The sequence below is a fragment of the Malurus melanocephalus genome, unplaced genomic scaffold (assembly GCF_030028575.1).
Source record: "Malurus melanocephalus ecotype Western Australia unplaced genomic scaffold, MMel_1.1 scaffold_196, whole genome shotgun sequence".
In the NCBI taxonomy this organism is placed as follows: Eukaryota; Metazoa; Chordata; class Aves; order Passeriformes; family Maluridae; genus Malurus; species Malurus melanocephalus.
In genome coordinates, this window is record NW_026623428.1 from 1,103,294 (window position 1) to 1,124,248 (window position 20,955).

The following is a 20,955-nucleotide window of genomic DNA, read 5'->3' on the forward strand; positions in this document are numbered from 1 at the left end:
TGATTTCCTGGAATGGATGCAACTGCAAGAGGACAATGGCCTTCAAAATGGTATTGCTTTTTTTTATTCCATATTTAAACCTATATATCTGTATACACACATAGCACTGCATCTTTATATGCTAATTAAACACAGGACATGAATGTATTAGTTGAAATAAAATTTACAATTGTGTTCTCATCTGTATTTAAATCATAAAATTATGGATTCAACAGTTTACTATCCATAACAATGGAAACATAATATACAAGAAACATTATTTTTAAACATACATTACCTCATGGGATATCAGATCAAACTGCCCAAAAAGCTGGCCCATAGTGACTGATTTTGGATTCACAGTTCTATAAATTACTTTTTCTTCTTCACCATAACCACGCTCTTTCATAAGAGACAGAGTATCTGCCAACACATGTAGAACTTTAGTCTTCCCAGAAAATGATTCCCCCACCATCATGAAGCTGTTTGATGGAAAAAAAAATCCTGCTATTAATAAATTTGTCTTGCAATTTACACTTTTACAGATGACATGAAGGTCAACAGTATGAAACATATACTTAAAGCTAAATTTCACCTAAYTTTCAAAAGGTGGAGCAAGTAAATCTGCTTTGTATATACAAAATCTTTTCCACTAACCTAGTTCAGTTGCACATGCAAATCTACTCGCACAATGTCCCACTGAGAAGATTAATTGATGAGCTTCATATGGCGAATGTCATATTGTATATATTTTCTCCACATAGTTGCTATTTTGTAATAAAAGCTTCAGAATAAAATGGCACTGATATGACAACTAATATTTTAAGACAGTGGTATTCAATATAGATATTTAAATTAAATATAAAATAAATATAAATATAAATATAAATATAAATATAAATATAAATATAAAATTACGTATACAGATACTGCAGTGATGAGACTCTTACCCATGTCTAACAATCATCATTTCATATGTCTGTATCATTTTCTGCATAAAAGTTTGTACAGGTTGGACATTATGTCGACTGCAACATTCATTGGCACATTCCATAAAATCCTACAATCAAAACAAATCATAATCTTATTCTTGCTACAATTTAAATTACTCTCCTGCACTACAGTAGAAGAGTTTATGCTCATCAGTAAGGGTTTCAAATTAATAAATAACCAAAATAGTATTAGTCAGAATAAAGCAAACTTCCTGGGGAGAAAAAAACCCCTTCAGTACTTCACATGCACATCCTTCAAAGGATTTAACTATGATTTTTATCTTGAAAAGAAGGCATATCAYCATCAGGAAACCAGCAGAGTTTTTCAGAACCATACACTTTTATCAGGATTGTAGTATTTACTGAAAACTTAAAAGTTAATACAGATTGTTTTTTTCAACATACTCATCCTTCTTTCCAACCGTCCTCCTACAAAGAATGCTTTAAATGTTGTTATAAATAATGTACAAGCACAAAGCTTGATTTCACTTATGTYGAAAAATTAAGGAAGAAATCAGTCAGCCTAAAATTTGATAAATGTGCAGATCAGTTTGCAGTCTGTAAGGCACAMCCCTTCTGATTATAAGGGAACTCAGATGCAGATTATATTCAGCACAGATAAAAGAATTCCCTTTKCTACACAGTTTCATTGAAAACATTCAGCAATTTTCCTCACTTGAAATACCTTACTGCATTAATTGCACTTGATTAGAAAGCAAATCAGCACAAAACAACCAAACAATGATCATGACCAAGGAAAAATTGCAAGAGTACTTACATTGTAGTCTGCCTCAGGAAGCTTGATTCCAGGAAATAAATCACTAGTTATACCCATGAACAGAGGTATATCGTGTGACAAAAATTTGGGCTCATTCACATCTTTAATTGATCTAAGAAGCTAGAAGAAACAAATATGCATTTGATTGTTTTTATTAAGACAGAAYAAAAAGTGTTCTGCTATTAAAATAACCTAACATTAACAAAGATGAATTCATTAAATAGTGCTTTTGATAAGCAGTTAAGCCAAACTCTGTGATCATCAGCACAGCCCCAGAAAATGCAGCATGTATTTTATTATCTTCATTTCACAAACTACAAAACATGGATCAGTGACRCGACAAGATGTGCTGGAACTGCCTTCAGAACTCAGAACTGTTTGCATCTATAAAATTCCTTAAACAAGTATTCCCTCAGGAACTCACCAATATATCTTCATCTTCCGTGGGAAATTTTAACTTCAGATTCCCTGCAGCCACCAGCACAGCTTTGACTGCCCGCATGCCATAGTCATAGTGATACTGAGAGGAAAGCTGCTCTGAACAAAGCCTGTAGGTCATGACTATCTTCACTGACAGTGACTTAGCGTTCAAAAATCCGAATGAGTAGAGAGAAATTTCTGCTATCAGAGCATAGTTGGGAACCATCATGGCTACTGTTCGGAAAAGAACCTGAAATACATACCCAAAGAAATATCTTTAAATAATWAATTTGGAAATGGAAAGTAATTCAGAACTTTTACAAGTGATGGATCAGTATTCTTTCCACCATGATAGAAAAGTATCAATAYTTCAGCTTATGACTCCCTAAGAAGCTAACCTAAGTAGTCTACCATCAATATTCAATTCAATGGACAGTGCAATGCAGAAAAGACACTGTCCCTCCCAGCTCTTTTTAGTGTCCCAAGAATGCAAGAATAAAATTTGCCCCTTGCAGTAAGGAAGGAAAATGCAGTCCATGGCAGGAGGGAGAATGCACTTCCTTCCTTTAAGCAATCTACAGTTGGTGTGTTCCTCTTGCTGCACTACCTCTGCTTTCAGTTAGCAAAGCCTCCTCATGTAAACAACACATCTGGTCAAAACAAACATCTCAAAGGTTGCAGATGCATTTATTTTATTATTTTACCTTCAGATTATCTGGAAGTTCAGARCGTCCTGCATAACCTGGATTCATAGTAATTGCTATAAAACAGTTGGGGTTAAGCTTCAGCTCAGTTCCTTCAAAGTTAAATGTTTCTAGCTTTATCTGTATGGCTCTYTGGATGCAAAGGATCTGCTGTGCCACCACAGACAGCACTTCCAGTTCAATGCGATTGAATTCATCAAAACATGCCCAGGCACCTGATGAAGCCAAACCTTTGAAAAACTGCAAATGAAATGAGAAATCAGTAACTTCTCAGGCTCTAACAGAGAGCTCTTTCAAAAGAAACTAAGACTGTCATGTTGGAAGTTTAATTAGATTAAAAAATACAACTATGATAATACTTAAAACTGTTCAGATAATAGATCAGTGATGTACTGAAGAACAAAGTTTTTCTGTGGCTCTAAAGCAAGCTAAATCCCATGAACTCATTTCTTACATGTTTTAATTAGCAACTTCATAGGCTTTCATAAAGTACAGAAAATGAAAAATGGAGAGACCAGCACACAGCAGCCAAGGGTAGCAAAACACAGGTGCCACATTTATTTGCCTCTGCAAAGTARGGACCCTAAAATCTTCATGCTAAAAATAAAACATAACATATATTTATTTTCTGTTTACCTTTCCCATTGCCAGGTAATCAAGGCCATCAGAGCAGTTGAAGACAACACAYTGAACAGCAAGAGCTTTAGCCAAATCTTTGGTGGTCTCTGTTTTGCCTGTTCCTGCTGGACCCTCTGGGGCACCACCAAGGTTTAAATAAAAGGCTCCAATCTAAAGCACAGAAATAGTTTATGGAAATTATTTGTACTTCATTCATATGAAATTATTCAGAATGAAAATGGTAAAATTAAATTGCACTTGATAGTTTCACACACTCATTTATCTAACACAAAAAGTATAGGTTTACTAATTTAAAAGAATCTGAAATGTAACTTACAGCTGGGAAAAATATGCAAGAGAATTTAGTTTTGACCCTAACAGAGAGTTAAGTTCAGTTATCATCATGACCAAGATTGGTTACTCAACCTTTTGGTTCTTGTTTAGATACATCTTTCAAGTCAGATTTGTTGCAGTGATTCGATTGCTATTCTCTCTCTGTCCTTTAATATACTTTTTTCCTTTCTTTTTCTTACCCWCACCATTGTTATATGTGCATTTCATTGGCCATTCCATTTTCTTTCCTATATCCATTGAAGTAGAGCAAAATGACAGAAAACAAAAAAGTTGCTTGGTTGTTTCGTTTAAACAAACATTCCAGTCCACAGTTACAGGGCCACATCTGTATTGACTGCCAAGTTCTGGGAATACTTTATTATGACCTTGGTGGGCAAAGGACAAGACTTTCATTTGCCAGAATGCCAGGCTTCCACCTGCTGTGCTGTGATYCAAGGTTTGTGAGCCCAAAACCCAAACAACCAGCAGCATCACCCTGTCTCATCAATGTACCTTGACAAACGGATATCAAGCATCAGMTCCAGCCACACCATGGGTGCCTAGTAAAACCATATTCCAGCAAAGAGACTGTAGTAAATGATAGTGAGAAAAGCTGTATCTAAGATGACTTTGGTAGCTTTCAGTTGTCAGATTAGCTGAGGATAAACCAGTACAATAATAAACACCTCTGYCAAGAGCCGGGATACTAAAAAGGTGCCAAACTTGTACTGTTTTTAGGAACAGTGTAATCACAGGTGAATCCTTCACTTAATTTAACAGCCACAGAACATCAGAAAAGCACTTTGTGTTCTCATARTTTATACAGCAATCAAATATTGTCTTGTCCTGCGTATTTTAAAAAAGCACGACCAAAACAGAACAACACACTAATGTTTGAGGYAGGTTGGTGGGCTGTCCAGATTTGTTGTTATCAGCCATATGTTTAATATGCTATAGAAAATATCTTCCAAAAACTCATTCTAGCAGAAATAGCACAGTGACAACAACTGTAAGCCCTAAAATGATGGCTGCACCGAACAGTGTAAGCAATATGTAGCACAGTAATAGTGTGCAGTAGGCCAGGAGGGATCTCATACCAAGGTGCGGTAACATCTGTCTGTGAGAGGAGTGATGACCAGGCGGGGGGAGTTCCCGAGATATTCATAGGCGTATTTCACATTGCAGTTAATGATGCACACACGCACGTTCTCATTCTGCCAATAATATCGCAGTTGTGCAAGCCACTGAAAGTCTGTCTCACWCTGCACACCTGACAAACACAGAGTTGCAAGTAATCATAAAATATGTTGTAGATTACTAGATTTTCCATTGTGGTTAAATTTAAAATAGCTTTGAAGTTATTAATGTTGATTACCATATCCAAATACTCGCAAACCCATCTTAATACTGCACTGTTATAGGCAGTAAAATCTGATTGGTTCACAATTTTTCATTAACTATGTGCTAAGAAAAATATTTGAAAAGATAATTACCACTATCAATCATTTCCTTGATGACATCTCTAGCATGAACATCAATAGTAACCAAGGCACCCAGTGTAGTCCTTGTTTGCTTTGACAGTTTTCCTCTTACCAGCTCTACAATATCATTAAGTTGAAGCTGAAGTGTATCATAATAACCCTGTAAGCCCTAGGACAGAAAAGGAAATTGCCTAAATATCTTAACAGAAATTGCTTATTAAGCTACTCATTTACATTGCCATAGTTTTACATCAGCCTCTCTTTTATCCACAGTTACRTTGCAAAGCTACATTTTAAACTATGATTCTTCTAAATAAAAATATTCAAGTACTTGAATGAAAGGTCTAAATCACTGTGCATAAATTCATGTATGTCAAACACATATATTCATAATTTTTCAAATTCTGTTCATTAAAAAAAAATTTCATTAAGCAAAATTTATTAGCTGAAATGAAAAACTAAGTACGATTTTAAAAAAATTATGCGTTACACACTACCTTAGGTCCATCACGAAGAACTTCATGTACCTCACTTGTCCAGTACATTTGAGACACACACAACACTACTTGGCCAGGCCACTCCAGAACCCACTGCTTTCTCTCAGTCTCTAGATATGCCTGAAAGAGTTAAACACATTATACAAACACAGTGTCTGGGAATATCTATCACAGTGTAATAGAGAAGCAAATAATGCAATCCTGTTAATATTCCTTGCAAAAAAATTACTATTTTCCTATTTGCAATGTCCAAATGAAGTTTTAAATGCTCTTTTCCCCTTGGGTTTACATTTTTTTTTACCCAATAAAATTAAAGATTCTTAGAATTATCTTTCCATATTACAGAAATATTCACAACTTGCTAACTCCACACAAATAAACATTTTCTGTCTAATGAGCTTCTTTTAGGAGGAGGCAAGCASATTACAAGTGTTGTATTTCTAACTTGTAAGAAACCCGAAATATTTGCATGAGGTGATTTATCCTGTAAAATAATACTSCTGTGAAACTTTTAGAAGAATATATATCCGATGTTATAGGAAAACAACTTGATTCTTATTCAAACTAAACTCTAATGTATGTCACTGGCCTATAAATACAACTYATGTTAACTTGGTCCTGGCCCTGTAATTTCATCGACTCCTGTGTTGAGGAAGAATTTTAGAAAGCCAAGAGACAGCCACAAAACAAAGACAGGTGCTACACTTTTTCAATTATCACAAACTCCATACCAGTCTTGATCTGGCAATTACATCACGCACAGTCTTCAACATGACATCTTCTACTTGAATCAACCACTTCTCCACTGCACCTCGAGCTTCAGAAGTAGAAATGTTTGAAATCAGTTCTACCCACTCGCCTTCAGAACTGCACATTCCTTTAATATCCAAATTGCTAAGGAAATCCAGCTTAGCAATGCCTTCAAAACACTTCTTCAAGTGAGGCTGAACTCTGAGAGGATCCTTAGTCTCTGACAGGATCTCCAACATTTCATCATTAGACAAGAAAAAGAAGCTAAAAAAATTAGAAAAAAGAAGAAAAACAACTGCATTATCAAGCTATTTTAAAGACTAATCTTATTCACAACAAAATAAACATTCAGAATTCAGAATCTGTGGGATTTAAATAACCAAAGCCCATCATACCGAGGAAAGAAGAGACGTTTTTTCTCAAGATAAGCATTAAGCCCTTTCATGATTTTGTCAAGAAGCTCATTAGCAGTCTGAAGCTTCTCTGTCAATCCTGGCAAGGAAGTAGCAACAAGAACCTGTAACAACAAACACATGCAAACTGTCAGCTGTAAATGAGATATTCCAAACAGTACAAGTTAATCAAATAAAGAACAACGTGACTTTGTTCCTAGAAAGCCTAGGCTACTGAAATCATAGTTCACTTTATATATTCTGAAAACTAAGCATACCTCCCACAAAAAAAAAAAAAAAAAAAAAAAAAGGCAAGAGAAGCTACTGTTTCCTTTTAGTAATGGATATTTCCCTTACCTTTGGGTCATCAGCACAAAAAGTCATAATCTCTCTCCACAATCTATCCACAGTCAGAAACTGTCGCCCTTCTTCTGGCATCTGTTGCATAATATCCTCAGAAGAAAAGATGGGTTCCAAATACAGCCACTGGGCCTGCAGTTTCAGCCAGTCATCAATATTCTCCTGAATTCGAATYAAGCGACTTTCCCATTCCTTCACAAATGTTTAAAGAATGTTAACTTGACATTTTCAAGAAAATCATGTTAGAGACAACATATTCAGGAAAGGTAGCCAATGTGTTAGTCTAGCTCCCAAAGAGAAAAAAAAAAAGTCTACCAATAAACAAAATGAAAGAAAAGTATTTAGGAGTATTTCAGTTATTCCATATATACAGATGGCAAAAGGAGCTCAGATTTCTAGTTACTAAGAAGCAAAGTTAAAGGAAACAGTGATTTTGTAAAATATTAGAAAAAAKAATCATGTTCTCTTGGTTGAACTTGAATCTGAATGGAAGAGGGAATTCCAAAACAGAAGTAAGGTAAGTATGRCTCATACAAACTCTAAAGATTCTTGCTGAAAATTAAAGCATTTCAATAACAACTCGAACAATGCAGTTGTAATATAGCAGCATAGCACTGCACTACAGCTATCCTACAAATAAAAATGTTTGAAAAAAAGTACTCATTGTACCCTGATTTCCTTTTCAAATGGTTTAATGAAAGGTGATCCTCTCATTGTCTGAGATTTCATAATCTGATCATCCAGAAGAGCCTGAATATCATCCACTGAAGAYAGAATATGAATACCAGTCTCACGATACACATTTGTGATGAAGGAAACTGCATCCCAGGTTTCCGTCATGGCAATCATTGCTTTCTCCAAGGAAAATTCCTATTTAAAAAGAAAATAGCTCGGTCTAGTAATTGATTTTTKTTTTTCCGAACTCATTAATTCAATATATAAGCTTATCCAGCTGAATAATCTATCTTGCTCTAAAAGTACAAATTAACTACTTGTTATTACTTTGCATCAGTATATCCTTTTCTAGCACACAGCAATCAGCACCCTTGGGAAATATTAATGATGTCACATGAGATATAAACTCATCATTAACATACAATGGGCCAAAGTCTCACCAAATCTCTTCCATTGYATAATGGCAAAGACAAAAAATTCTAGTCAGTGATAAAAGTATTCACTAAGAGACCTGATGTCATACTTGTCACTATCAAATCTCTGTGCTTACCTTGCTTGCAGCTACACTTATTGTTGCAAACTGTTCCAAGTAAGGGGATAGATTCTGTTTTAAAACTTTTCTCAGGGTAGTTCCAGCATTTGGTGTTATATCATATCCTACTATATCTGACATTTGCTGCCAGTGACGTTCTCTCAGGCCAGGGTTACAGAAGACACTCACAGTGGGAATATTCTCCTAATTCAGAWAAGATATTTATAAGGTAAATATTGCCATATACATTCTTTATTTCTTAATAAGCTTTGATGTACATTTAAAATTCTGCTACAGTAGCTGAARACCTGAAAATCTTTTCCAAAAAGTGCAGATGGCTGGCTTCACTGARTTATCAATTCAATTTCTAAATAATTATATTAATTACTGAAAAAGAAATATTAAAAAACTATTAAGCATAATTTTTCAGCTATGCTAAATTTTGCTTCTATTAACATTACAGAGTCCCATTTCAAAATTCCCAACTACATCCTTAAATGCTTTTACACATCCAAAAATTAMTTTTTCCTGTATGTGTTTACTCATTAACAATTCAAAAAAACTATTAAAAAAAATCAAAGTCCAATTTTATTAAAATGAGTGGGACAGTACAATCTGGAAATAGGGATTCAGAGCACTCTCTCTGTGTGTCTCAGTAATCTCTGACCCCACATCATCTAGCTGTAYCGAGCCCTGAATTTATCATTTGTCCCTCAGCATCAGATATTAATATCCCTCACTTTTTCTTACCTTAAAGTCTTTAATCTGATCCACAACTGAAGAACACATTGTAATAGTTGGATTACCCTTTACTACTTTGCGCCGTGCTGGCTTTTTCCTGTCCTGTGGTGCTCTCTTCTGTTTTTGTTGGAAGAATCTTAACAGTTTGTACATCTCTCTATAAAACTCATCAACCTCAACCTCCATGCTTTCCCCATTGAGTTCCAAAAAGGTCCCATCCATCCATCTGAGAAAAAAAAATTACAAAACAGAATAACAAATGTAGCCCACAAGTGATTTCCACTTTATTTTGCAACACATTAATAGTTACTTAAATTAAAGCAAAGTTCTTCTTCCCTATTRTTGTCATTCTTTGCAAAATTCTAATGCACAACTAAAGATGGCTCAACCCCATTCTTCTGTGTATTTGTGCAATTCTCTCAGGTATGTCACATATTGAAATTGAGTAGCTACACGCATGAAGAAATATTTAAGTTAACCTCTGGATAGAGGTATTGTATTTTCAACCCCCCCCTTACTTTAAGCCATAGCACTTCATAACTTCCAAAGAATGCATGAAATTATAAACAATTTCCCATTAATTTATACGCAGAGTACAGTTTTTGTGGTAGTAACCAGCACCAGACATCAACACAATCATTTGAACCATTTTGGACAGCCGATAGGTTAAAAGCGGTTTTGGTTACATATAGATGATGAGCTTTCAGTTGAACTTCCCCCTTTTCTGGACACTAAATGCTTCATAACACAGYTTTTCTTCTTAATACGTTTTTGTCACAGAGCTTGTCTTATTACAGGCTACACCATCATGACCAATACAATCAGAACCCAGTYTGAGATATGCTCCTTTGCTGTCAGGCACACAATGTAATTCTTGGGGCTGTCCTGTTCAGGGCYAGGACTTGGACTTACTGATCCTTGTAGGTCCCTTCCAACTTAGGAAATCCTATGATTCTATGATTTGATGATTACATTTCAAAAATAAAAACAAATCAACATTTTTTCTAGATGAATTAAAAACAGCAAGCCCAACACGTGTTGTATTACCCTTTTGCTTTGCTTGCTAATAACAYATGTTAACAASAAAATAAATCCATATTCTACATCTGACATGAACAAAATCAGCATAAGCATTTTTCTCACTCTTCCCTCACTACAGCATTAAGAGCTRAATCACCTTTTTTCTGTTCGCTGCCATTTCAATATAAGATTAAAGAGTTTCTGATATGGTTCTATCTCAGTTTTTAAGTGGTTGAGTAGTGGGAATTCAGTCCGTTTCCATCCAAGCAGAATCTCTTCTTTATTAAGAGCAACTATTGCATCACCAGTGTCCTGTAGTGCTTTCTGTAATGTCCTCAGGTCAGTCACATACTGAAATCAAATAATGGCATGTCTTGAGAAATAACCAAATTATGCTCTGAGCAGCTATCAAAATAAGATCTCAAAAAATTATAAGCTTTCATGTTAAAATTTTTGAAAATGAGTTAAAGACTTCTCTGCTTATTGATGAGYACATAAACTGAAGAACCCAGTTGAACACTATGAAAAATAAAATTGGTTCTTATTACTGAATTTTATTCTTATTACTGAATTTCTTATTACTGAATTTTAGAGTATTTTCAAATGTTTGTGCTTTAGAACTCACTGTTCCAGGAGGCAGACRCACACTTTTTTATGTACCTGGCATATCATACAGGCAACTGGRATTTATTAGCTTAGGATTTCTATTTTGTGCTTTGAWTTTTTTTTWWWWAAAGTTTTTTAAAAAACCAAAATTTCTTATTATGCAATATCCTCCAATTAAAGCACAAGATATGCTCTAGAAATTAAAAATTACTGCTAGAAATTCAGAGTTTTGGAGCCAGTGATCTGCTCTTCACTAGCAAAACAATGAAGCTTTGAGGTTCATGGGAAAGAAAATYAAATTGCTACCCAATACTCTTTCTGGACTGCTACTACTATTACCTATCAGCTTATTCAAGCACAACTTTAAAGCAAACTTTCCTCTAAATAAAATGTTATTGGCAATGAAAACCAAAAATGAGAGGGGGACAAGAGTAATTTTTTGAGCTTGTTCAAAAAGGAGGGCAATAAACGTTTTAGTTCACATTTGTTAAACTGATTACTTTTAATTATTCTTTTTTTCCCATGATCCCTGTGTATTAAACACACAAAAGATCTCTACCCATTTTATACTATTAATCAAACCTGTTGCATGCGATCCAGTTCTGAGTAGTCTTCTAATTCTGATACAGTATTTGCAGACTTGTCYAATTCTTCATGCAGGTTTTCACATTTCTCTTGCACTTCTTGTTCTGCTTTACTTCTAGCCTGGTCAATCAGCTACAAAACAATTGATTTTTTTCATGACAAAAAAGCAATGCAAAGGTGGTTGTAAGAGCTTTCAATGATTAACTTACATACTACCATCTAAACATTTAGTACAAACAGACAGAAAACAAACCATACAGATAAATTATTATCCTYACAAGAATTGAAATTTCTTTCCCCATGTCCCTCCCACTTAAGCRTGTGCAGCCTCCATATGCTAGCATGGAACCTTTATCTCAATAATCCCAGCAGTTAGGATTGCCTTAAGGGCCTCMTTCAGCAATCAGACAACAGAAAGGAAAGCATTACAGAATAAAATACATAATAAAATCTCATCTCTATGATTCAGTATTTTACTGCCAAAAAGGACACCTACAGGTGTTGAAAGCCAATGTTAYGTTACATGTGAATATACATTTAGCCTGCTGAGGAAACAAATAGCTCAAGTAAAGTGCGAAGTCTAACAAGCCAAAATATACCAAAACTAGGAAAATTCTCTTACAAAATCATGCTCTTTGAAAATGCGGGTGATATTCTTTGGCCATAATATAGTTGTTGTATTTAGTTCAATGTCTTCAGGAGAAAATGGAAAAACATCTATCAAGTAACACATTTGCCGAGAGCACTCCTACAAAAAGGATTTCACAAAACTKTAGGTATCACAGGTCTATTTAAAATATAAGATAGGACAACATTCRCTACAAAGATAAAATAGAAATCTACATTTCATTAGCTCTTCAGAATTCAGAGCTACTTCAGCCAACTGAATATTAACATTCAAAATATATCTGTTAAATTTTTCAAATCCCTGCCCTGGTCATGAGCTTGTTTCTCTGAATATGACCCCTATGGTTTGTAAATCTATACACAAAATTTCTGAAGATATAAATATAACATTTTATATTGATAGACCCATTACCATAATAGAAAATCTGATACACATTCACACACRCACAAACTACTCCTAATTGTAACATCACCTGTATTCTGCTCAAAGAGTAAATTGTTTCTCACGTGTTCCAAGTCTGTTGACTGTTCTTACACACACAATCTTCTTTATATTTGTCTGTTACATTTTCACAAATAGATATTTAGCAGACCTGAAGTCAGTCTCCAGGTACAAACAATAAACTGAGTGTTGTATTAAAAGCTGCATTTCCTCACAGACATGCAGAACACACAGAATGAGAACAAGAAGCAGAGGCATATGGCAAAGAATAAGCTTGATCTCCCTCTTCTGTCTGAAGTAACACTGAGTTTATACACACACACAGACAAAAATCTGCACTCCAGAATGAAGTCTCTATTTGTATGGGCCAGCAAGTCTAATAAAATATCAAGAATTAAAGGGTAGTCATTTACCTTGGTCCTTTGTGCCAGGTCCTTAACATTTTCGGCTTTGACCTTCTTTATGTAATCTGTTATTTCTACCATTTCTTCTATTGTCTCAGGAACTTTTAATGCACATTCCTTAATGGCTTCAAACTCGCTGCATATCCTATAGTTTTATTTTATATAAAATATCAACATTTTCAGATTTTAGTTTGACTGGCTTCAAGCTCAGCTTTAATGAAATTAAACATTCAAATTACTTCTTTAATTATTATCACCACATGAATTCCATTTTTAATGAAACTAGAAAGGGAATATGACCATGTCAGTCTAGACAAATACTCGTTTCTGACTGGCAATAATTGCTTTGTTTAGATTTTGGGGTGTTCTGCAATAAATGCTTTGGTTACCTGTTGTTAGTAAAAGAACTTCAGAAAACTATCATTAGTGTACACACAAACACTTTCCTAGTAAATATTTCCTCACTTCTCACCTCACCTTGCAGAATGAAGTATTTGATTTAGATTAAGAAGATGAAATGCCAGATTCTGCATCCAGGATGGAGTAATGCCCAGCACAAGCACAAATGGGGAGGAATGGCTTAAGAGGCAGCCTTGCTGAGACACTTGCCAGTAACAAGAGAGTCTAACTAGTCTTTCCTTTGACAGTGCAGTAATACTTTAATTCACACTTTAAAATCCAGAACAGTAATGAAGTTCTTTGCTCTTAGCTCCTCCATTATCCAAATCTATTAGTATGTTCTCCTACCTCTTTTTGTGACTAAAACAACAGAAAAAATACAACAGCTGGTGCAAACTGCGTTAGATCATTAGTTAGCCAAGAACCTTCAGTAAACASAAGTGTATTTGAATTTCTTCTACATGTTTCTAATATGCATTTAATGCATACAGCATTCACAAGCAGAAAAATTCTACTTACTTTTCATTTTCCTCTCTGAAATTTGTAAATATTTTGTCCAATAGCAGTTTTGCAAAGTTGTTTGCACAATTAGCCAAACCTTGCTTTAAATCCTCACAATTCAAACAGATCATAGGGAAATAAATTGTCTCTGGCAGAGTCATGATTTCCTTCTTGACTGTGAAGAATTCATCTATGAACTTCAGAAAAACATCAGACTTTATACTTCAGAGCTGTTGTTTAAATAATTGGCTACATGAGTAAGACATTGAGGAAAATAAGTAATATTTTCTTTTATTTACATAGATTTTTAGGGGGAAAAWCAGTTATGTTGTAGGTAGTCCCTATAATTTTTAGCTAATGGCTAAGCACCTGTTAACTTCTGTTACCTTTTTATTATTGCAGTATACATAGTAAAAATTATTTATAAGTAAGTGTAGAATTAAAACTTACAACAGTGTATTCATCAAAACTGGGTTGTGCTSCTTCAAATCTGTTTATTCGTTCCTCTGCAGTTCCATCTACAAGCCAGCCATAATTTTCAACTACAATTCAATTACAATGTATTTATATTATTAAAATGCATATGCCATAGAGCAAATTACTTATCACAGAGAGGTGACACAGTTATTCACATACTCTTCTATCACTTACCATAGCCTTGGAAATGTTTTTTCGGGCCTTCTAAGTTTTCTTTGATAGATTCTTGCAGGGTGGATTTGGCCCACAGTACAATGTGAGGAGGAAGCTCAGCATCCACTGTTGCAGTTCCTCCCCTTACACCGGGACGTATTTTTGGTACGTTCTAAGAGAAATGCAAKTGTAGATTACTTAAATTTTAAAAAGCAGTGCAAGGATATATATACTTTAAAAGCTGCAATCTGCAGAACACTCAATCACAAAAGTATGAGATCCTAATCATTACCAATTTCAGGTGCTTCATAGACAAATAGAATAACTTTTCCCGATGAAATAGTTGTACAGGAAATATGTAAAAGGAAAAAAAAATTATCCAGCCTTGCATAAAGCTAAATTATACCATATGTGTCAATACAGAAAATCAACTCCAAAACACTTCTCTGTAATACCATCACATATGAGTGGTCACCAATACTCAGTTCACATGTAAGGCCCCCAGAAAGGCTCTCTTCCCTGGAGCCACAGACAGGTTTCCAAGACATCAATCTTTTGATATTGTATATATTAGTTTTTAGAGATTTGAGACTTTTTCTTAGAAAGAAAAGGAACATGAACTCTAATTTTCCTTGCCTTTCTCTGAAGATCTTAACTTTAATGCAAATTTATTGTAAAGCATCACACATGTAATTAAAGATGTTATTATTATAATTGCAGATCCAAAGAGCAGACTAAAACAACTACCAGCAGGTGCCCCAATTTTTTATAAACAAGGAACTACAAAATTACTTTCAGAGCCTGGAGTGCCGCTGGACATCAAGATTCATTACGTAACCTGTGGAATGATTGTGGAAAATAAATACAGGCTGCATTCTGATCCCTTTGTATCAGAAGGTAGTCAGGCTGCTAAATCACAAATATTTTTACATACTGAGCATCTTAACAATTAAATAAAGACAAAAGCACACCTGGAGAGTCTGTCCTATACAATCTACTACAAACAGAATTGCTTCTTCTAAGTCTTGTAAGCTTGGATAAAACTCCATTTTATTGTCATCAAAAGTCAAGTCCATCTTAAATAAAGGCAGATGACTTCTGTCTTCAAGATCAAAAAGTTTCACAAAAGCTTCAGTGGTTCTTCCCAGTAATTCTTTCAGCTAGGTAATAACACAGATCATCTATTAGTTGACATAACAGAGGCCAAACCCATTTTCCATTCATCCACTAAGCTGGGATTTCCATTCATTTTAGTGCTTCTGGCCTGATTAATGGATAACCAAAGTGAAGTGTATTTTTCTAATAACTCCAGTGGATATTACTCCCAACCTTTAAAYGATGACAACTAATGAACAAGTAAACATCCCAGTAAAATCCATGCATTTATTTTTGCTACAAAAGTATGTCTGGTACTAATACATCTATGTAGAAATGAAGTATCTTGAAAGCATTTTTCTCTGATTATTTTTTTAAATGACAGTGATTTGATTAGACTACTGTTCCATTATTTTTATACAAAGGGAGTAACTGTTTAATCCCATTAAGTTTATCATGGAGAGGAAAGATTTTTACCTGATTAGACAAAAGCACAGCCACACAGTTATAAAAAGTCTCAAGCTGATCTGACTTTACACCATCCAAGGCCTCTGATTTAGCAAAGAGGCTGACAACTCTTTGGTACCATGTACTCATTATGTCCTCTTCTGCTTTAGAACAGCTTAGAGATGCATCAGTTCTAAAAGATTTACAGGCAACTGGTCCTTTCGATCTAGAAAAGAAAGTCGCATGAAACTTTCTAAACAAAATTTAAACACACCAAGCATTGAGTAAGGTAACAGTGATAAATACTGTATTTCATATCCATTCTTTCTCTAGCAGAAAGCACAGTGGAACTCAAATATTGTTTCAGTAGACTAAAAGGAAAGAAAAAAACTATCTCAAACAGCAGGAAATAAAGAATAATTACCAGAAAAGAAAATGAGGAAAAATATTTTGAACATTATCATTTTGAAAACTATGAAAATTTAAGGTTCCAAGAAGATTAAACTGAAAATTCAACTGATGAAAACCAGCAAGAAGTTTGATCTTCATACTGCTGGAAATTGATTTTTCAAATGTTACTTTAAACAGACTTCTATTGGGATAAAGCATTAAGAATAAATGAATAATGGGAGGAATTTCACAGAATTAAAGGAAAAATATAAATTAAAATGTCCAATATTACCAGCAACTTAAGCAACAATAAAATATGTAACAGAGAGAAGAAATGTCACATGTCGTAAAATAGAGTAACTTAATCACAGTACACTAAAATGGTGCAACAAAGAAATTAGTTACATAAACTCCCCAGTGATTGATAATAGAACTGAACAAACTCTTCTTTGCCAGCTTCAAAAAACTGTATGGGTCAATAATTGGSCAGAATGGACTTTACCTGGAACTTGAGAAATCCACTACAAGAAAGTTAAAGAATGCTGTATAACCAAAATCCAGTAGAGTTTTCATTGTGGGGTGCAAAATGTGTAAGGTGGAATTAATCTGTTTTTTTGCTTTGATAAAACTGTCATGCCATGTACTAGAAAAATCCAGGCCCCTGAAAAAGAAAAACCATCAAAAACCCAACCAAAACAAATAAAACCCCAAAAATGGAGAGCTCAAGCACTACTTGAATAAGGTATTCATATATGAAATATAGTATCCAAAATGATATTTAATTAACTAGCATGTTAATTAATTGTTACACACATCATGCAGTACAGTCCTCACTATCATGCRGAGGAAGTCACAAAGATACAGTCTCATAAAACATGTTTTACCCTACATAGGACTTTTTTACCCTACACAGATCAACTGCTCTTCCAGGAGCTCTTTCACTGCAAACTCCTAACTTCACTAACTGCTCTCAGGAAGCATTTATCACCAGATTTTAATAGCACACACTCTGGATGCATCAGCAARTAGTGCAATTCAGGTTTCTATATTCTGACCACCTGAATTCCTTTTCTATGATGGAAGGGCACAATAGATTTGCCTTGAGTCTCAAGATTCCATCTCATAAAATCAAAATCATATGAAACCTTGGCATTACATGCAGTTTTAGGATGTCAAAGTACTGTACAATGCTGCTGTCTGCCAGAAAACTGCCCCACACACACACAGACTTAACTGTCTCAGCACTCAGAGTCAGAAGTTTCATTTGCAGTCATGAGTGCTKCTCTATGTAACTGCAACAATAATAAAATACTGTCAGTGCTAAACTTCATAGAGCATTCAAATAAGAGATGTTCAAATGCAAGATCTTCTACAGAGATTTTAAAATGTCCCATTAAGGGGCTCCAGAAATAATGTTGTGCCATAAATTTATTCACAGAGTGCCACAAGAATTTCCTTCCTGCAACTCAGTTTTGCCAGTGGGTTGTTTGCTGACTTAATCCACTCACAGAGGTAAYGAAGGCAAAGGTGCCTCCTCTTCCTTATCAAGTTCTTTTATGTCTGGTCTAATAAGAGCTCTTCTCACTAAGAAAAAAAAATACACGAACATTAGAAGAAAATTTGGCCACATTCAATAGTCACAGTTCTTCCTTGGTCTTTCTCCAGGGGCTTGAACCAAGCACACAGGAGGATGAAAATGCATTTGTGTCACCCTAGTCTCCAAAAGGTGACATTCCCCCAAAGGTAATTCAACAGCTTCTGCTAAATATATATACAGATTGAGGTGTCTTAATTCCATTTCTGGTCCCTATTTCTGAAGGTTTTAGATGGCTTCATGTTTAAATCATTAGGTACTTATGCAGTTTCTTTGCTGAGGGGCTGGTCAGACATGGGAACAGGCTCCCCAGGGAAGTGGTCATGGCACCAAATCTGCTGGAATGCAAGGAGCATATGGACAGTGCTCTTAGTTGTATGGTTGAGTTTTAGGTAGCCCTGCAAGAAGTTAGAYTGTGATCCTTATGGGCCCCTTCCGAATTTTTAAACCCACAACAGCTGAGTAATTTGYTGTACTTACACACACATCTTTTCATGCTCTTCTCATATTCCTTTACTATCTCCTTCAAGAGCTCTTGAGTGAGCCGCTGTCTATCTCTGCCCTCCATAAGCGAGTGTGGCACCATGGACAGCATGGACACCAGCCACTGCTGCTGAATGGGAACCATCGGATTTTTCTGCACACACTCCTTCATAAAGAGGTAGTCTGCCTGAAAGGACAAGATTGTCATGGGTCTAATAACTGCGTTTGTATGTATTTTTGTGTTAGGCTTGGCCAAATTCTCTATTCACCRTTTCTTATCCTTTAGGGCAGGAAACTTAATCTAATCTTTTCAGTATTCACCAATTAATACACTRAAAGCTGCTCTGTGGTTGGTAACATGGTCTCTGTCTCAATGTTTAACCATAAAATTTTGTCAGTAGGRCATTTTTCTTGGTGAAGATTACTGTTCTTTGGACAAACATTTATSTGACAAAAATGTGGACAAACATCCCATATGAGGGGAGTGAGCATTGTCCAAAGAAATAGGTATCACTGCTTTTGATTGATGGTTTTGTTACAAAATCTATGCAGTCTACAGAAYGAGTTTACCCAACAACAGATAGGAAAAAATGGTGTTACCTTAGTCTTCTTAATATAAATATTTCAATACTAATTYGAGTTTCAAGTGTCTCTCAGAGATCAAGTCTTATTTTAAAAGCTGTACACTAATTTCAGGATCAGTGCATGTTCTTCAAATTAAGGGAACAAATGTCTAAGACTACTTTTTGTAAAGGCTAAAGTACARTCTATGACTTCAACTGAAAAAAATGTGAATCCTGTTAGATATTTTTTCCTAAGTGATGATCTTTTACAAAGGTTAAATTAAATTAATTATTGATAGAYGTACTTTCTATAACAGAAAAATACTTTCCTTCTATAGGACCACAAGAAAAGATTCCTATTTTGCTCCTATTCCATTTTGTCCCACCAAGGCTACTTCTTCTTGTTTAATAACAATAATTCCACATAACATACTCCACTTGTCTGAATAGGGACCATTCACTCTTCTACTCCAAAAAAAGCAAATTAAAGAATTTAACTCACTCTTTGTCTTTTTTCTTCCTTCATCTGTATAAAAAGAAACAGAAAATTGTTRTAGATGAAGTACATAGAAACAAAAATAACAGAAATATAAAATTTGACAAATATTATTCCTAAACAAATGGTTTTTTCTCTAGATATCCAAGTATACATTTCAATTTGACTACCTGAGTATATAAATCCATTTACAAATTACTGAGGAACTTTAAGAAAAATCTAAGAAGTAAAATAAATGCCCCAATAGCAAAGAACTAAATAGGCGAGACTTAAAACAATAAAGAAATACTTTCTCACAGTGGAAGGTAGTTCTGGGAATGGAGGTGCAGCACCTTTCTTATCTGATTCATCCATGGTGACGTAATAGACTCCAAGAGCTCGATCAATTCTGAAGTAAAACATAGAATCAGAAGTGCAGAAAAACTACAAATAAAATATTAAAAATGACGCCAACACTTTAATAGATGCTACCTATTTTTTCATGGTTACCAACTCCTTGATAATTAAACCTCACTATGATTGCATCAAACAAACACAGTTATTATTTGTCAAATGTCAAATGTTCAAWCTCTTTCACTTGAATTTCAACATGTCTTGAATTACGTGAAACTCACAGTAACTGATTAAGCAATTGTTGTTCCTGCTTGCCTCTGCGGTGTGCCAATAGTTTTTGCTGTGATGGTGACGTTTCAGATATGACTGGTGGAGGTAAAGCAGCAGGACGAAACAAAGTTCTCAAAGTCCGTTTATTGTCATTTGCTTCATCTGATTTCTCCATCTAAAACCGTAACAAGACCAAGATTCTAGAATACAATCMTGTCCAGAAAGGAGTTTAACACATGCATATATTAAGTTGAATGTACCTAAGACATAAAATGAAGTCACCTCAGGGATATCCACAGTTTAGGTATGACAGTTTAGCTTTCAAAAACAGAGAAAAACAGTGTTTATGGTAAAATGGCAAAGTTCAAGGGAAAGTGTGTACATAGAAGAAAGGAGGGAAAGAAGAAAGGACGGAAAGAAGAAAGGAAGGAAATAAACAAATTTGTGTTGTGTGATTGGGCTAAGGTTTAACTAAAAGACCAGGTTTCTATGGCGGCTTTAGCGGCTGAGTATGGCCATCCCAAAGTCTGACGGTCGGGTTGCCCTGGAAACACGATGCACAAACTCACAGCTGCATTTCAACAGCAGCGCAGCAGAAAGCCAAAACTACTTCCTAAATCAGTGGTATGTCCTAAAAACGCACCAAACCAGACGGTGGTGAATGCGCTAAAGGGTACAAAGCTCAGCTACGGACAGAGGGGACAATATCGCCTGCTCCCGGGGCCATGCGGACTGCTCGGGGCTCTCACCTGCACGGACAGAGGGGACAATATCGCCTGCTCCCGGGGCCATGCGGACTGCTCGGGGCTCTCACCTGC

General features: G+C 35.2%; 1 protein-coding gene across 1 annotated transcript in view; it reads right to left on the reverse strand.

The window, feature by feature from the left end:
- DNAH12 (dynein axonemal heavy chain 12) overlaps positions 1 to 20,816 on the reverse strand; it is a 53,198-nt gene extending 32,382 nt beyond the window's left edge. Inside the window, exons 1-30 of the mRNA XM_057373395.1 lie at positions 20,149 to 20,816; positions 19,832 to 19,922; positions 19,541 to 19,564; positions 18,473 to 18,662; positions 17,907 to 17,982; positions 16,901 to 17,059; positions 16,039 to 16,234; positions 15,438 to 15,626; positions 14,488 to 14,638; positions 14,287 to 14,378; positions 13,855 to 14,033; positions 12,946 to 13,081; positions 12,086 to 12,211; positions 11,461 to 11,595; positions 10,430 to 10,623; positions 9,262 to 9,478; positions 8,530 to 8,715; positions 7,974 to 8,174; positions 7,302 to 7,496; positions 6,948 to 7,069; positions 6,534 to 6,816; positions 5,803 to 5,922; positions 5,318 to 5,474; positions 4,922 to 5,094; positions 3,510 to 3,662; positions 2,874 to 3,113; positions 2,174 to 2,419; positions 1,750 to 1,869; positions 930 to 1,039; positions 278 to 461 (exon numbers count right to left, since the gene is read on the reverse strand). Coding sequence (XP_057229378.1) covers positions 278 to 461; positions 930 to 1,039; positions 1,750 to 1,869; positions 2,174 to 2,419; positions 2,874 to 3,113; positions 3,510 to 3,662; positions 4,922 to 5,094; positions 5,318 to 5,474; positions 5,803 to 5,922; positions 6,534 to 6,816; positions 6,948 to 7,069; positions 7,302 to 7,496; positions 7,974 to 8,174; positions 8,530 to 8,715; positions 9,262 to 9,478; positions 10,430 to 10,623; positions 11,461 to 11,595; positions 12,086 to 12,211; positions 12,946 to 13,081; positions 13,855 to 14,033; positions 14,287 to 14,378; positions 14,488 to 14,638; positions 15,438 to 15,626; positions 16,039 to 16,234; positions 16,901 to 17,059; positions 17,907 to 17,982; positions 18,473 to 18,662; positions 19,541 to 19,564; positions 19,832 to 19,922; positions 20,149 to 20,312 — 4,809 coding nt within the window. The 5' untranslated portion in view covers positions 20,313 to 20,816. The remainder of the gene's footprint in view (positions 1 to 277; positions 462 to 929; positions 1,040 to 1,749; positions 1,870 to 2,173; positions 2,420 to 2,873; positions 3,114 to 3,509; positions 3,663 to 4,921; positions 5,095 to 5,317; positions 5,475 to 5,802; positions 5,923 to 6,533; positions 6,817 to 6,947; positions 7,070 to 7,301; positions 7,497 to 7,973; positions 8,175 to 8,529; positions 8,716 to 9,261; positions 9,479 to 10,429; positions 10,624 to 11,460; positions 11,596 to 12,085; positions 12,212 to 12,945; positions 13,082 to 13,854; positions 14,034 to 14,286; positions 14,379 to 14,487; positions 14,639 to 15,437; positions 15,627 to 16,038; positions 16,235 to 16,900; positions 17,060 to 17,906; positions 17,983 to 18,472; positions 18,663 to 19,540; positions 19,565 to 19,831; positions 19,923 to 20,148) is intronic.
- Positions 20,817 to 20,955: the final 139 nt, after the last annotated feature.